Source organism: Berghia stephanieae, chromosome 2, assembly GCF_034508935.2.
Source record: "Berghia stephanieae isolate SIO BIC M18660-M18661 chromosome 2, UCSD_Bste_1.3, whole genome shotgun sequence".
Classification (NCBI taxonomy): domain Eukaryota; kingdom Metazoa; phylum Mollusca; class Gastropoda; order Nudibranchia; family Aeolidiidae; genus Berghia; species Berghia stephanieae.
The window spans coordinates 75,484,225-75,501,108 of NC_088361.1; the positions used below are offsets into that span (position 1 = coordinate 75,484,225).

Here is a 16,884-nt window from a genome sequence, read left to right on the forward strand (position 1 = left end):
TTATGATAAAAAGAGGATTAAAAGATAAGAAGATGGCTTAGATGCAATGCATCAAAACACTACAAAACATACAGCTATTACAATTAAAACTTTTACAATTATGCATTATTGCATTTTAACGCTTGTCTCAAAGTGATATTTTTGTCTGATTGGTATGTTTTCAGGCTTATGGTGCAAAGGGTGAGGTGGACAAAGCCATTTTACATGTAAAAAAAGCCATTCAGTTTGACCCAGAATCCAAGATGTTGCATCAGGAATTATTCACCTTAACAAAGAGGAAGAATAAAGAGACAGAAACAGTAAAAGACTTGTACAGGAAAATGCTCGGGGTGAAACCAGTGAACAAACCTCCATCATCTCAAAAGGAAAAGAAAAACTCTAACTCTGTGAGTTGACATTATATTCTTCCCATTCCATAATATTTTTGAAAGTAAAATTTGTACTGGCATATCATTTTAATTCAACAAGTTTGAAAGACTATGTATGAGAACCAATGTAGGGAAAAGGAGTTGGAGAATATGTTTCACTACATAAAAAGAAAAAAAATTCAAGAGGAAAAAACTCAAACAAACAATTAAAAATGACAGTAATTTCTGACATACAATTACGAAATTGTATCAGATAATTGGTAATGAATGTCTATCCAGCAAATTCTCATCGAAAGAAAAAACAAAACAAAACAACTACTTTACAAAATTGCAGACAATGAAATAAAAGATAGAATGACCTTTATTTCATCAAGTTCGGAAATCACAGTCAAGATATATTCATTGATCACACAAGTTGGACACAAGAAACGTGTCGTAAATTATATTCTTCACTATCTTTAAACCTTGCCTAAAGTTTTTAACAAGCTGTGATGGTATGTATGGTCAAAAGCATCAGCAGAAGTAATTAGATATACTAAGTTCACAATAATTATCCTCCCAGTTTTCAACTGCTCGTACCTCATTTATGAGGCATTCTGTTATAGTTGTGCATGTACTAAGCTTATTTTGTATTTTTGACAAAATTAGTATGTCCTCCAATTTTTTCTAAATTATCGTGATTCAAAATTTATCATGGCTGTGAGGATATGCTGATGTGTTTTTTAACATAGCACTTTATGTTTGGGCAAGGCAGGCACTCTGATGAGCGGACAAGAGCTAACTCGACTACATTTATAAAATAAAGATGTGATAAATATAAGGCCCCCAGAATTTATTAGTGACTTTAAAAAAAGAACAAATGACGAGTTGGTTTAAGATGATATGAATAGAAAGATGAAATTTAATGAAATGAATATTCTTATAAATGAATAGTGATCACAATTACAAATGATAACATGACACGGCTGTTCGTTTTACCACATATCGTTCCTTTTAGTTTTCATGCTACCTGCGTGATTCATCACGCCGCACAGTGCCAGACCAGGGGTCAGCGAGGTTAAAGTCACTGCCGGCGAACAAACGTAATGAGTGACTTATGATTGTTCTTTTCCCTCATTTTCTCTCCATTGTTACACGTCATCTAATATACCCACAGATATAGAATAAAAAGAATTGTAAATTCTAACCACAACTCCATTAACTGTTAAAATTGCTAGGTCATGCGATTATTATAACACATAGTTTAGTTTCGTTTCGTAGAGTGGCTCGACTGAGTACCAGTGATTGGCATACGTAATTTTTAATTTAATTACTGCGAAATGTTCGTCAAAGATAATTTGCTTAAAAATTGTGGTATGATTACATACAAATAATAAACTTCATTATGAGTAAGTTTGAAGATTTCGATTATTATAGGTTTTAAATGGTGATGCCATGAATATAGTTGTTTTAATATAGTAGAAAGTCATTGACACCAGTCATTATCAAATGAAGATTGAAGGACATACATTAGTTCTAATGTACTTTAAATTCACAATGTGGTGTTCCCGATCATTTAACCTCACTGTGTTATTGAGGCCCACTGTCGTCTTTATCATGACCACCACCAGCACCACCATCCCCCGTACAACTAGTATCGTCACCATCACCACCCCCAATCCCCGTGCCTCTATCACTACTACTACTGACGTCACTATCGCTCCAACCCATATACTACACCATATGTCAACAACACGATCACACAGCCCGTACATTAAAAAAACACACACACATTTTTAAAAATTTGGCTAGAAAACGTATTTCTCATCACATCAAAAACTCTCTAACCTGAAGTTGGATTGAACAGGGTCATTAATTAAATGATCGATACTTAAAGGACGAGTTTTCTGGCCAAATTTAAAAAAATGAAACGTGTCGGGGGTTTTTCCGAATACGTCACAAGCATTAACATCTCTAATAGATGATAATGGTCACAAGTATTAGCCCCGACGACAGCATCACCATAATTTTCAGCAGCACCAGTACTGCTACCGTCCCTAAACCACCAGCATCACATACGTTATTGCTATCACCACCGCCAGCATCATCTACCGTCAACCAAAATGTCGCTATCCACCACATTAAAACTATCCTCACATTAAGAAAAAACTGGCTAAAATCAGAGAGTGAAAAATGTCTGTATAAACTGGGCTGGTCATGAAAGTTGGCCACACATAATATTATAATACTATAATATTATTATAGTCCCTGTACTAGCATTCGACTGCACTATACTATTATATTATCATTACTACATTGTACTGGTCATTGGTTGTGTGAATACCTAGGACTTCATATCTCTATAGATGTCGCTGGTGAATACACATACTGTATTACGATATAAATGGATCTCAATCCCACGATGTTCTTAATGTTTGCATCTCTTCAACTCTTCTGTACTCTGTGAAAAATAATTAAATTTTGGCCAGAAAACTCGTTCTTCAATGAATATCAATCGGATAAAATGATCCTCATCTTGTCAAAAACTCTAAAACCTGAGACTTCATCTTAACTAAAACTCTCAAACTTAAAACCGCAAGGAAGTCTCAGGTTTGAGAGTTTTTGACAACGTGAGGGTTATTTTAGTTGATCAATATTTGAAGGACAAGTTTTCTGGCCAAATTTGTTAAAATGGCATTTTTTTCAGAGTATGACAGAAATATGGCTATAACATTGCCTGCATCGTATTATTTGTGTTGTTACCAACAGCGTGAAGTATCGTGATGATTACTTGATGACTTTCTCAGATTTTAGTATGATAACAGTGGTCAGCACTGTGAAGAGACTTGTTATTCTACTGGTTGGTGGGGAATTTGACCTGACAAGTTGTTAATCAAAACCACATTGCATGAGTTTCAGAAAAATCGCACTGAAGATTTTTGTAGGGTGAAAAGTTCAGTATTATCCCTGTATTATGTATGGATTTAGAGGGGGGTGGTGTTTGTATAAATGTATTATTTCTTGATTCAATTTGGTCTATGTGTACTTATGAGTATTTGAAATATGAGGTCTTTTGTTTTCATTGTAACATGACGTACATCTATCCCATAGAAACAGAAATCATATGAGAATAAAGATGAAGTGTCAGAGAAATAATATAATACATAACAATAGTTAAAGATTATAACGCAAATGAATTACAAATGATTACATTTGATCATTTTGATGGAATTTTGACGGTACTGGCAGTAGCTCGTTGACCCCTGCTCACCAGGTAGTATGACCTCGTGACCGACTGTCGGTGAGAGCAATGTACTCTACAACTAAAATGCAAGCTATTTTCCACCGTGATGACGATATTACCTAACTTCTGCGATCTTGCTGAGATGATGGTAATGTTATACGGACTTGGTATATGAGAGACACTGAAGGTGCAATTTTGCAAAAATAGACTCCACCTTAGCACTCTACTATTATTCATTTTGTTATTTTTTATGTATGTGAGTGGCTTATGGTCCGTTTCGACCACGCTGTCTTAGCAGTAGATATCTGCTGAATGTCTTTAAAGCAAAGACAATGGCCAGTCCTTCACTCATCGTTACAGAGTACCATGATTCCCTGTCCAATAATTTCCTGCTTGCGAATAAGCAAGGCATTAGTGTTCCTTCATGCTTCTGCTATAGCACATCTGCGATGCCCTTATCAGACACGTCAGTTCTTACAACAAATTCTTTTGACATGTTGGGTAATTTAAGAATTTGTTCTGAACAAAGTGCTGACTTTAAATGATCGAAGCTATTCTGATACATTTCTGATCTGTTCAAACAATTTTATTCGGTGATCCTTTGTGACACTTTTTATAGTGATGTCGCGATGTGAGCAAAGTTGTTATAATGTATTTCCTGGCTGGGAAACCTGACCTCCCATAGTGGGCAGGGAGGCACTTACTGTGTCTTCTATCTCCTTATATCCGTTTTCCAACATGCTTTCTGTCTTTGTCTTGGAATGAGATTACTTGGTTTTGTCCTGGCCCTGCCCAGAGTCCTGGATGGGAGGGAAACAGTCAAATGCATAGTTATTGTTTTGGGAGATGATCTTTTTTTCCCTTGTCAATCTTTCTGTTATGTATTATTATATTCTTCTATAAGAATTAATCCAAATAAACGAAAGAATCAGCGTAAACATTTAACACAAACAGGAGCGAAGATACACATCCTTCAAAAGGGTAGGAATTGTTCTCTTCCTTTCATTTTACAACTAACTCAGACCTGGGCCCTCAAATAATTGGGATTTTTTTGTTTTTGTTTTTGATACCATAAAATAAGGACCTTGTTATAAATAAGTAGGGGAAAGTGACATGATTTGACTAGTCAATTGGCGTGTCATGTCTGTGTTGTGTCCATATTTTTGTCCTGTTGTGTCTATTTTTGCATGTTCAAAAAGTTCCGACAATTTTTTCACCAACCACTTACAGGCCTGCAGACTAAGTACATTGATGGTATGCTCTTGGAATTTACATCTGATCCCTATTTGTTCCCAATTTCCCTTTGTCTTACTCTCTCTTGGGTGCTTTAATTGTAATTCTAAAACTTTCGACTATCCCATTTTCTTCCTTTTTACTTACTGGCGCTGATATAACCTAAATGTGTTGCAAGCGCCGTAAAACCCGTAAAAAACAAACAAAAACAAATTATTCTATATTTCAGGTTTTTCAGATAATCGTAAGCAAACATCATGTCTTTACTGTTGTCCTCATGGTAATCGTCAACATCAACTCCAATGGGAGTCCTGTCGATTCTTATTGTATTTCTCTATATGCAAATAGGCTATAGGATTGGTGGTAAATATCTGTCCCAATCATCTGGTTTTTCTGCTGACACTTTTCTTAGCATGTTCTTCATAGTGCCATTGAATCTCTCACAGAGACCATTTTGCTTGGGGGTGGTAGGGAGTTGTGAATGAGTGTTACCATGAGTTTCATGCATCATATATGATGCAAACTGGGGTCCATTGTCCGCAAGTATTTCATTTGGTATGCCTATTCTAGCAGAAATTGTCATCAATGCATCGGCTATGTGATCCTATGTAGTTGATTTCAGTGCTATCTCTTCTGGCCATCTGGTTGTGTAATCGACTAGTGTTAGTATGTGCATATGGTTTCTATCTGATTTTGTTCAAGGACCTATAATGCCAATTGCAACCTTTTGAAAAACTTTTTCAATAACTGGAGTTGTCTCTAATGGCAATCTTGGTACTTTGCCTTTTGCCACTCTTCTTTGGCATATATCACACGATTTTACATATTCTCGAACGTCTTTGGTAATCCCAGGCCATGTGAAATTCTCATATTCTCTTCAATGTGGAAGAGCTCCCAATATGTCCAGGAGTTATTGAATCAATTTCTGTATATACTCGGCGTGACCAACTGTCTAGATATTTTGTCTCTTTTCTTATGTAATCTGAACAGAATACCTTTTTCAATAATGCACTCAACCTTTGATTTCGTCCCCTTGTTTGCGATATTGAAATATGATGTTAAAGTCGGGTCCTTTTTCTGTTCTTTAATAAATGTGTTAATGTTAAATTGTTGTGGTTCAAGAGAAATACTCATTGGCTTCTCTGTTGCTTTGCTCATATTTCTCATTTCTGCTTGACAAGCTGTCTCTCCCAGTTAATGACCATTCTTTCACATCTGTTGGGTTTTTTTTAAGATCTTTTATTTTGCCAACAATAACATCAGTGACGGGGTTGGGAAGTATACAGCATTCTACTCTTCCTGTATAGTAAGGTGTTTCTATGTATATGTTAGCTGTTTCAAAGTTTTCCACTGTACCACTGAATAAAGGTGAATCATCATTATGTTACATACATTACCTCATACTCATACACCCTGTGCTTTAAGGGTGAGTTGAAGTTGTAGTTATAAGACTCTAATACTTGGAATTGGGTATGAATTTCAATCAAAACATGGATTTTTTAACCATGACTGCAGTGTCAAAAGGATCTGATGTGATGATTGAATTGTGGTGTGCTTCTATAGAGAATATTTTATCTACTTTTAGTTACATTTTGACATTACTTCTGTTAGCAAATATGTTCATAATATTTTTTCTTACTAGTTTGATTATGATAGATGATAACAGTGGTGGCTTCTGTTTCCTGACCATGTCAGTGTCAAATTAGATAAAGATTCTAGAAAAATCAGATAAAATGATTATCCATATTTTCTATTTTGATCAATCTATTCAGCATGAATTACAATCAATACCAGACAACATATCCCATCCCAGTGGATTTTTAAACTAAAACGATGAAACCTTAGAACAAGTTTTTAGACCACCTGACAAAACGCAGTGATAGATATTTGTGTTGTGAGTTGCTTACATATAAATTGAATGGATAATTCATGAGTAGCTGTATTCAAAATCATATGAACTGCAATTGAATCATGTTCTCCATCCTTTTTATTTGCACTTACACTACTATTAGAAGACATCTTGATCCAGGGTTCCAAATTATATATGTTGATTTTAATTTGGTTTGTTTTTCTATTTCAGATATTGCGATGGGCAGTACCCATAGGTGGTCTAGCAGCTGTTATTGCCTCGGTTGGAGTGGCCTGGTACAGGAACTCTCAATAATATAATACATGTGATGATGTTACGATGACAGAATTAATCTTAACATTGCAATAACATTTTTGTTCCCTGGAGAATAAAATGATAAACAGTTTATAGTCAGCAGACATTTTTTAATTGAGGAATTTATTGAAATACCAATCCAGTCGCTTTTGACATTTGACATTTGAGTGGATATTTGTATACTTCATAATCTGGAAAAATATATATACAGTAGAATTACTTTAAACCGAAATTTTGGGGACCTTCTAAACCATTTCGGTTTAAAGACATTTTGGTTTAAAGCAAGTTCCCGTTTTGCGATGTTTTTCAAGTGTAGTAACTATTTAAGGAATTTGCTCATTTAATCATATCATGGGTTTCCCCTTAAATGGAGTTGTTGAATAAATGCCGTCTTCGTAACCATTTTTTAAAAAAAATGTTATTTTATTATTCTTTTTTTTTTTTTTTTTTTTTGTGTGTGTGTTTAAAAAATAGTTTTTGGGTTTTTCGTTTTCCATTCAAAATTGTTGAAAGAGTTGAGTTTGGGATGCCGTGTATTTTACATATCTCCTTCTTGCTCAATTTTTTTTTTCATCGACTTCACATAGTGTTTTGATTTTAAACTCCAACATGTAAGCACAGTGCTTTCTTTTGGACATCTTTTAGTAGAATGTAAAGCTAAAATAAGATCGAAAGGTCTTGTGTGATAATTGATAATGAATGATGCGCAGCTACTCAGAGGTGAAGTGAAATGGAAATGAAAATGCGTGTCAATGCTAGGCTGTCTACTACACTCCCCTCTTTTGTTGAAAAGCCATTAGGTTCAAAGGCCTAATTACATAGACCCCCCTCCCCCCCCTTACACACACATTTAAACAAACTGGAAATGAAATGGCATGTCAATGGTAAGTACCCTAACCCCCCCCCCCCCCCCCCCCCCCCTCGTGTTGAAAATCCAGTCAGTTCCAAACAACGACTTCTCATAGTAGATGATGGTTCCAAAGCATCAACAAACGAGTGAGAACATTTCGCTTGCGTGATTCTACACCCCAACTCCCCCTCTTTCCTCATTTTTCGCCTGCCAGTCACCCGTCGTCTTCCTTTTCCAGTCTGTGCGATTGTGGTGTTGGCCAAGCCCAAGTGCAGTGATTGAAAAGTTTTCCTACCCCCCACCCTCATCTTATGCTTACGGTCTTTGTTTATTATCGGGCATTATTACGTGTGGCCACCTTCCCGAATTTTTGAAGAAAAATAGAAAGAGAAAAAGGGAAGGTGCTCTCAAGTTGTTTCGGTTTAAAGAAAGTAATGCTTAGAAGTATTTCGGTTCATCGTAAGAATTAGTACGAAGATAATGAAGTAACTAGTACAATTTATTACATTCTTTGCCGTTTAAGGTATTTTTCGGTTTAGCTTCTTTCGGTTTAAAGTAATTTTACTGTATATATATCCTGTACTAATTTTTTCATCTTGTGCATATAAGTATCCTTGAACTACTAAGAAGTCAAAATTGTCTTAGGGACCAAAAAAACCCATGTGTTTTAAGGAATGTTTCTTGGTACTTTAATTGTTAATATTAGGGAGACAACCAATATAAAGTACGTTATTCTTGTTGCTCAACTCAACTCGATTTTGATGCTTCTTTTTTATTTTGTTCTCATTTGTTATCATTTGAAGACTGTTTCTGTTTTTAACTTTTTGCTCATTGTTTTCATTCTAATCAAAATATAAAATGATCTGGCTAGGACCAAAAAAAAGAGCTGGTGATAATAGAAATGTTGTGTATGGATACAGCGAGATCATGAAATATATCATTTTCTTGCAATTACCAAGTTCGATTTTTAAAAAATGTTTTAACACAGAAGTGTGAAACATTGTTTCCATCTACACTTGAGTCCAGATATGTTGATGTCGCTAAGTCAATTTTCACTCAAGTTCATCTTTTTTCCAGGTCCCTCCTCCTTTTTTATATATACAACACTAGACAAAAAAAAAAATATACTCCATATAAGTCGTTGGTCAGTTTTTTCAGTGGATAACAACCTACAGATGATTGGATTAGACTGATGTGACATAGGTGCTTTCTCTCAATGTTCCTGAGCCTTGTTTACTCACTCTCTGGCTGTTGTTTTTCTTGTGTCAATTGCATGACACATCATATACTACAATGAGTATATAATACACATCATATACTACAATGAGTATATAATATGTATCATATCAAGATCCTGATTCAGGCCAGGTCTCTGCACTCAGACAATATGCCTTAGGAAAGGCATTTCAAGCAATTTTTTCCTTGTCCTATCAGAGACAGGCATTAATTTAGGATGTCTCCCTGGTATAAAACATGTTTTCTTTGAAACAGAATGCTGTTAATCGCCTATCAGGCTGAATGTCTTGTCCTATGTGCCATATGTACATTGTCCACCAGGAGGAAATAAATATTGTAAAGCACTTGGATACCATGGATAGACCCTATATAAAAACTAATAATTATGCATTTATTGTTAATGCTGTGTCACCAAGTGTGTATTGTAGTACAGTGTAACCCCTGGATAACGACATTGCCTGGGACTGAAAGATTGTCATTTTTCCGCAGTTTTCATGATGGCGGTAAAAGGGGGTGTGGTGAGACCAGTGCATGTGATAAGACATGTATCCCAACCTTGTTAGAAAGTGTATTTTTCCTGTTGACAAATGTTTACCAGATATGCTTTCACTATCCAATGTGTATTGATCGTAAATAGTGCTCTATAGTTTATCTGGGCTTGGGATCGGTATGAGTGCAGCTGTTTTATTAAGTGGCATTTGATAATAAATGGAACATATCTTGATTCCCTTTTGGTTCGTCAACTAAAGACAACAGGTATTGACAGTTTTTATATATCTAATGGCAATGGCAATCAAGCAATGTCATTATTCTTAATATTCAGGCCAGTTAAACATAGGTGGTTTTGGTAAGATCTCATTAAATGAGGTGCAGCGTTTAGTGGGTCTTGTTACATTTAATAACAATCACAATAGCAATCAAGCAATTTCATTATTCTTCATATTCAGGCCAGTTAAACATAGGTGGTTTTGGTAAGATCTCATTAAAATGAGGTGCAGCGTTAAGTGGGTCTTGTTACATTTAATAACAGACAGTATAATGTAACCTTTTCTGTGTAATGTAATAAGATTCTATTGTTGATTGTACACTCACTGACCTCCCATAGTGGGCAGGGAGGTACATACTGTGTCTTCTATCCCCTTATATCTGTTTTCCAACATGCTTTCTGTCTTTGTCTTGGAATGAGATTACTTGGTTTTGTCCTGGCCCTGATCGGAGTCCCTGCTGGGAGGGAAACAGTCAAATGCATAGTTATTGTTTTGGGAGATGATATTTTTTTCCTTGTAAATCATCTCTCTGTTATGTATTATTATATTTATTTTGAATGTATAATGTAAGCATTTGAGTGTATTCCTCTTTGTTGGATTTTGTGCTTTTGTCCGGATGAGACTTATAGGTGATCTCAAACTAAGTACATTGGTGGTATGCTCTTGGAATCTACATCTAATCCCTATTTGTTCCCAGTTCCCCTTTGTCTTACGTTCTCTTGGGTGCTTTAATTGTAATTCAAGAACTTTTTACTATCCCATTTTCTTCCTTTTTACTGGTGCTGATATAACCTAAATGTGTTGCAAGCGCCGTAAAACCCTTAAAAACAAAAAAAACAAAAACAAAAACATTGTACACTCAGCCCTTGATGTCTTTATCTACGAAGCTGGTACCTAATTATTATCACTCCTCAGCACCTCTCTTCTCAATCTATCTTCCCCACCCTAATCACTTCTTTGATTTTAATACACAAGAGTAAACAGTCTTATGCCATTTCTGCTTCGCTTGTCTCCCACCGGTACTGGTACGCTTGTCTCCCACCGGTACTGGTACACATAAGATAGAGTGAAGTGTTTCATTGGGTGCATAAGACACTGGTCAAACATACTTCGCACAACCTCTCTCCACACTCACACACCAATACACATGTTCTACATATACCAGGCCTGTAAATCTTCCGACAATTGTCAGATTTCCGACAGTACCAGTACGATTTTGCTGGATATATTCTGTTAAGCGCTGACATTAAAAAAAAAAATAATTAAAATTAAATTTGTAACGTCAAAAAACAGAACCAAGAGAAAAGAAAATAAGAGTTTTATTTCGTGCCTTGAAAGAAATCAGTTTTTATTCCGTTTCGATCGCGACTTAAAAACAAAAGAGACTTTTTATTTGTCGCTTCAAAGACAAAACAAACTAATCTGCTAATTATAATATTATCATTTCACCTACACGCTCCGCAACATGTGAATGTATTCACTGCCTACTGCGCCACAGATGAGAGAGAGGGGTGACAGTGTCTTGTCGTTGAACACACGTATAGTAATTAACTAACACGCACAGTGTGTGTCGGATCGACCGTTTCTTTCTATTTTGCTACTGACACACACACATTTCTCCGGTTGAGAATTTTCCTCCCTACAGTTTTTTTGTTTGTTTCCGTTTGAAACACAACTGGGAAAATATAATGCGAAAATTTTTTTTTCAAAAGGTGATTGACTGTTCTCAGCAGAAGTTTTCCTTCCTTACAACTGTGATTGTTTAAATTTTTCTCTTTTTCCTCTTTCACACATGACCACACCACTACCTCCTTCTCCTCCTCCTCCTCCTCCTCTTCTTCCTCTTCTTCTTCTTCTTCTTCTTCTTCTTCTTCTTCTTCTTCTTCTTCTTCTTCTTCTTCTTCTTCTTCTTCTTCTTCTTCTTCTTCTTCTTCTTCTTCTTCTTCTTCTTCTATAAGAATTAATCCAAATAAATGAAAGAATCAACTTTAAAATTTAACATAAATAGGAGCGAAGATAAAGCAACTTCTTGTGTCAAGCACTAGATACACATACTTCAAAAAGGTAGTAATTGTTCTCTTCCTTTCATTTTACAACTAACTTGGATCTGGGACCAGAAATGTGTGTACTCTCTCAAATAATTGGGATTTTCTTTTTTGGTACCATAAAATATGGACCTGCTTATTTGACTAGTCAATTGACATGACATATCTGTGAACATATCTGTGTTGTGTTTATTAATTAATCCATATTTTTGTCCTGTTGGTCTATTTTCGCGTGTTCAAAAAATTCTGACAATTTTTTCACCAACCACTTACAGTTACAGGCCTGACACACACACACACACACATGAACACATTAAGTAGAATATAGAGAGTGGTGGCAGCTTTCGTTTCTGTTCAATCGAGACATAGGAAAAAGAATTTTATCAACGAATGCGAAAGCGAAGGCCCAGTTTGTTCAAGATTTTTGTGGTCGTCTCCAATAGTGTTCGAGATTTTCGTGTTGCTAGTACTATGAAAATAGAGGGATTAAGATGGGGTAATTGAGATGTATTCGTGATTTTGAGATTTGCATGTTCGAGATTTTTGTGCTGCCCTGCACTTTCGTCATCCGAGGCCACAGGTATTGGATCTGAAACCTGCTTGTTTCTTGCTATCTATGTTATTCAGAGTGGAGATATAATAATATAAAAGGCTGAAAAATTTAATTGCGAATCATGCATTTACTCAATGTAGAAAGTGTCTCGCTTTTTTTTTTTTTTCAGACGGCATTGTCATGGTTATTATTTCCTGTCTGAGATAGACCATGAAATAAGTTGAAATTGTTTTCATCAGTTGGTTGTTACAGATTATCTATCAAAAAAATATTAAAAAAAAAAATTCCTTGGACTTAGTTACATACTAATTGTTATGAAAATAGAACCCAACAATTTTCAGACTTTTTGAAAAACGGGCAATTACAGGTCTGAATGTTAGATAAACATGTGTTCTCATTGGTTAGTAACAAAACGATCCTGTTGGCTATGAGTAGGCTTTTTTTTATTGGCTAAAAGCATGATATATTGCTGGTTGGAAACAATGCTACCAAATTGGTTAGATTTTAAAAAATCAAACATCGCTGTCAACTGCTGATTATATTGATTTCGCTCAACAGGTTTTTTTTTTAATACTAAAATGTATGTCACTTTTTGGGGGGGCAAAAAAAAAAATCGGGACCAGAGGTCAGTGTCACTAGTCAGGGATGTCGTTATTCAGAGGTTGCACTGTACTGTCGTTCCATCATCTGCATGCAGCATGTGCCTATTACTCAACATTGGTCATTAACCTTGTATTGTTTTCCCCCTCTCATCACCTGAGGCCAGTTATCAAGGCCAAGAATATTGCAAGTCATTTTGGTGAACTTATCCAGAGTCGACTGTTTATTGAAAATTGGTGGCTGAAAATTAGTTGGGAAAAACATATGATTTAAAAAGTTCAATCAATTCATAATATTATAACAAAGAATGTGAATAAAGGATTTATTTAGGAATAAATGAAATTGTGAATTCAATGTGGTAGAACATCATGTTGGAGTGTATTTTATGTGATCTTTACTTTAATATTTACATTCCTCCCAACATGAAAACAAATGTCAACACAAAATAGGTTGGTCAGCTTTTCTTTACACAACTGAATACAGTAGAATTACTTTAAACCGAAATTTTGGGGACCTTCTAAACCATTTCGGTTTAAAGACATTTTGGTTTAAAGCAAGTTCCCGTTTTGCAATGTTTTTCAAGGGTAGTAACTATTTAAGGAATTTGCTCATTTAATCGTATCATGGGTTTCCCGTTAAATGGAGTTGTTGAATAAATGCCGTCTTCGCAACCATTAATTTTTTTTGTGTGTGTGTTTTAAAAATATTTTTGGGGGTTTTCGTTTTCAATTCAAAATTGTTGAAAGAGTTGAGTTCGGGATGCCGTGTATTTTACATATCTCCGTCTTGATCAACTTTTTTTTCCACGACTTCACATAGTATTTTGATTTTCGTGTAAGCAAAGTGCTTTCTTTTAGACATCTTTTAGTAAAATGCAAAGCTAAAATAAGATCGAAAATTCTTGTGCGATAATTGATAATGAATGATGCACAGCTACTCAGAGGTGAAGTGAAATGGAAATGAAAAGGCGTGTCAATGCTAAGCTGTCTACTACACATCTCTCTTTTGTTGAAAAGCCATTAGGTTCAAAGGCCTAATTACATAGAACCCCCCCCCCCCCCCCCTCCTCACACACACATCTAAACAAAGTGGAGATGAAATGGCATGTCAATAGTAAGTTGTCTACCACCCCTCCCCCTCCTTATCGTCATGTTGCAAATCCAGTCAGTTCCAAAGCATCAACACATGAGCGAGAACATCTCGCTTGCGTGATTCTACACCCCAACTCCCCCTCTTTCCTCATTTTTCGCCTGCTTGTCACCCGCTGTCTTCCTTTTCCAGTCTGTGCGATTGTGGTGTTGGCCAAGCCCAAGTGCAGTGATTGAAGTGTTTGCCTCCCCCCCCCACCCCACCCATCACCCTCATCTTATACTTACGCTCTGTTTAATATCGCCGGGCATTATTATGTGTGGCCTCTTTCCCGAATTTTTGAAGAAAAATATAGAGAGAAAAAGGGGAGGTGCTCTCAAGTTGTTTCGGTTTAAAGAAAGTCCTGCCTAGAAGTATTTCGGTTCATCGTAAGAATTAGTACAAAGATAATGAAGAAACTAGCACAATTTATTAAATTCTTTGCGGTTTAAGGTATTTTTCGGTTTAGCTTCTTTCAGTTTAAAGTAATTTTACTGTACTGTGCTTCTCAGATTTTGAAATTATATCTTATGTTTATCTCTGTTTCATGGAGTTATGTTAAAATGTTTATATTTATTATCATTATCGAAATGGTGATTGATTTTTATTCCACGATGGACATTGTGAGTTTCCATTATCATATTTTTGTTGCCAAAGCATAGATTTTAGGCCACTCAACTTTGTTTTGTTAATTTGTAGGTAGAATGACCAGAATTTTTTTTCTCACGCAATGTCCTTACAGACTTACTTTAAAACATGAATGCCAATTTTTTTGACATACTGAAATGGTTTGAAAAGGTTGTGCTTTTAAAAGCTTGCAACTTATTTTTTTCTTTTGTCATTGTATGTTTGTTTTTTGAGAGTTAAATGGGATCCATGATTATTATATATATATATTTTTTTTTTTTCTAATTGACAACTGACTCCTCTGGACTTAATAAAACTTATCTATTCGATTCAAGCAATAGTATTTTGCAGTTTGTATGAACATGGAAATGTAGAATGCTTTTCCTTTGTTCACTCATCTCTCTGTGTTTATATAAAATGCCTTAATGTCATCGGTTTCTAATGTGTACCCCTCATGATTTTTGACCTTTTATTCTCAAATTGTCGAGTCTCAGAATGAAAAACTGTATTTTAACATCGATCTGGATCTGGAGCATGAGTTGCAAGAGGCGCTATTTGTGTCCATCATTGCACCTGTCCAGTAAGAATAAGAAACACACAAATTCTGATGTCTGGGTGGGGTTCCTACCTCCCATAGTGGGCAGGGAGGTACTTATTGTGTCTTCTATCCCCCTATATCTTTTTTCCAACTTGTATTCTGTCTTTGTCTTAGAATGGGATTGCTTGGTTTTGTCCTGGCCCTGGTCGGGGTCCTGGCTGGGGTGGAAACAGTCAAATGCATAGTTATTGTATTGGAGATGATATTTTTTTCCTTTTAAATCATCTCTCTGTTATGTATTATTATATTTGTTATAATTTATAATGTAAGCATTTGAGTGTGTTCCTCTTAGTGGGGGCCGTGCTTGTGTCCGGATGAGACTTATTGGTGATCTCAAACTAAGTACATTGATGGTGTGCTCTTGGAATCTACATCTGATCCCTATTTGTTCTCAGTTCCCCTTTGTCTTACTTTTTCTTGGATGCTTTAATTGTAATTCTAGAACTTTTTACTATCCCATTTTCTTCCTTTTTACTGGCGCTGATATAACCTAAACGTGTTGCAAGTGCCGTAAAACCCTTAAAAACAAAAACAACAAACAAATTCTGATGTATACATTTCGACAAACTCCTCAATGATTGCATATTTTTGTACATTGAGTCAAAGGTTTTCTGATTTGATTGTAATTCTTTTCTGATTTGATTGTAATTCTCTTTGGCTGGGTGGGGATCCTGACCTCCCATAGCGGGCAGGGAGGTACACACAGTGTCTTCTATCCCCTTATATCTGTTTTCCAACATGCTTTCTATCTGTCTTTGTCTTGGAATGAGATTACTTAGTTTTTTTTCCTGGCCCTGGTCGGAGTCCTTGCTGGGAGGGAAACAGTCAAATGCATAGTTATTGTTTTGGGAGATGATATTTTTTTCCTTGTAAATCATCTCTCTGTTATGTATTAGTATATTTGTTATTTTTTAATGTATAATGTAAGCATTTGAGTGTGTTCCTCTTTGTTGGATTTTGTTCTTGTGTCCGGATGAGACTTATAGGTGATCTCAAACTAAGTACATTGGTGATATGCTCTTGGAATCTACATCTGATCCCTATTTGTTCCCAGTTCCCCTATGTCTTACTTTCTCTTGGATGCTTCAATTGTAATTCTAGAACTTTTTACTATCCCATTTTCTTCCTTTTTACTGGCGGTGATATAACCTTAATGTGTTGCAAGCGCCGTAAAACCCTTAAAAACAAAAAACACATAATTCTCTTTGGCCTTTGATCTTTGAAGATCTATTTTTATCTAAATGGAATACTCGTTCTAGACTTGTATCCCATGTCAATGCCGAATTCCGTAGCAAATAATGTTAGTCTGTCCTTAAAGATGTGTAGCAATGATCATAAAATTTAGGTTGTCAAACTGCTTTCTGACTGCAGCCATGAACACTTTATGATTTTGATTGTGCTGACCTTCTCACAGATATGTTGCTGGGTGGGGTTCCTGACCTCTCATAGAGGGGGGTGGGGGGGGGGTACATACTGTGTCTTCTATCCCCTT

The 16,884-nt window shown here is 35.8% G+C and overlaps 1 protein-coding gene across 2 annotated transcripts in view; it reads left to right on the forward strand.

Annotated features, from left to right (window-relative positions):
- Positions 1 to 16,884, forward strand: part of LOC144965539 (peptidyl-prolyl cis-trans isomerase FKBP8-like) — a 184,352-nt gene that overhangs the window by 33,749 nt on the left and 133,719 nt on the right. The window contains exons 9-10 of one of the 2 annotated variants that reach the window (XR_013644048.1): positions 165 to 386; positions 6,905 to 10,653. Coding sequence is in view for 1 of the 2 variants with exons in the window: in XM_078900956.1 (XP_078757082.1) it covers positions 165 to 386; positions 6,905 to 6,988 (306 nt within the window). In the remaining variant the exon portion in view is untranslated. Of the gene's footprint in view, positions 1 to 164; positions 387 to 6,904; positions 10,691 to 16,884 lie in introns of those variants that run through there. The other variant, XM_078900956.1, reaches the window with a different exon arrangement.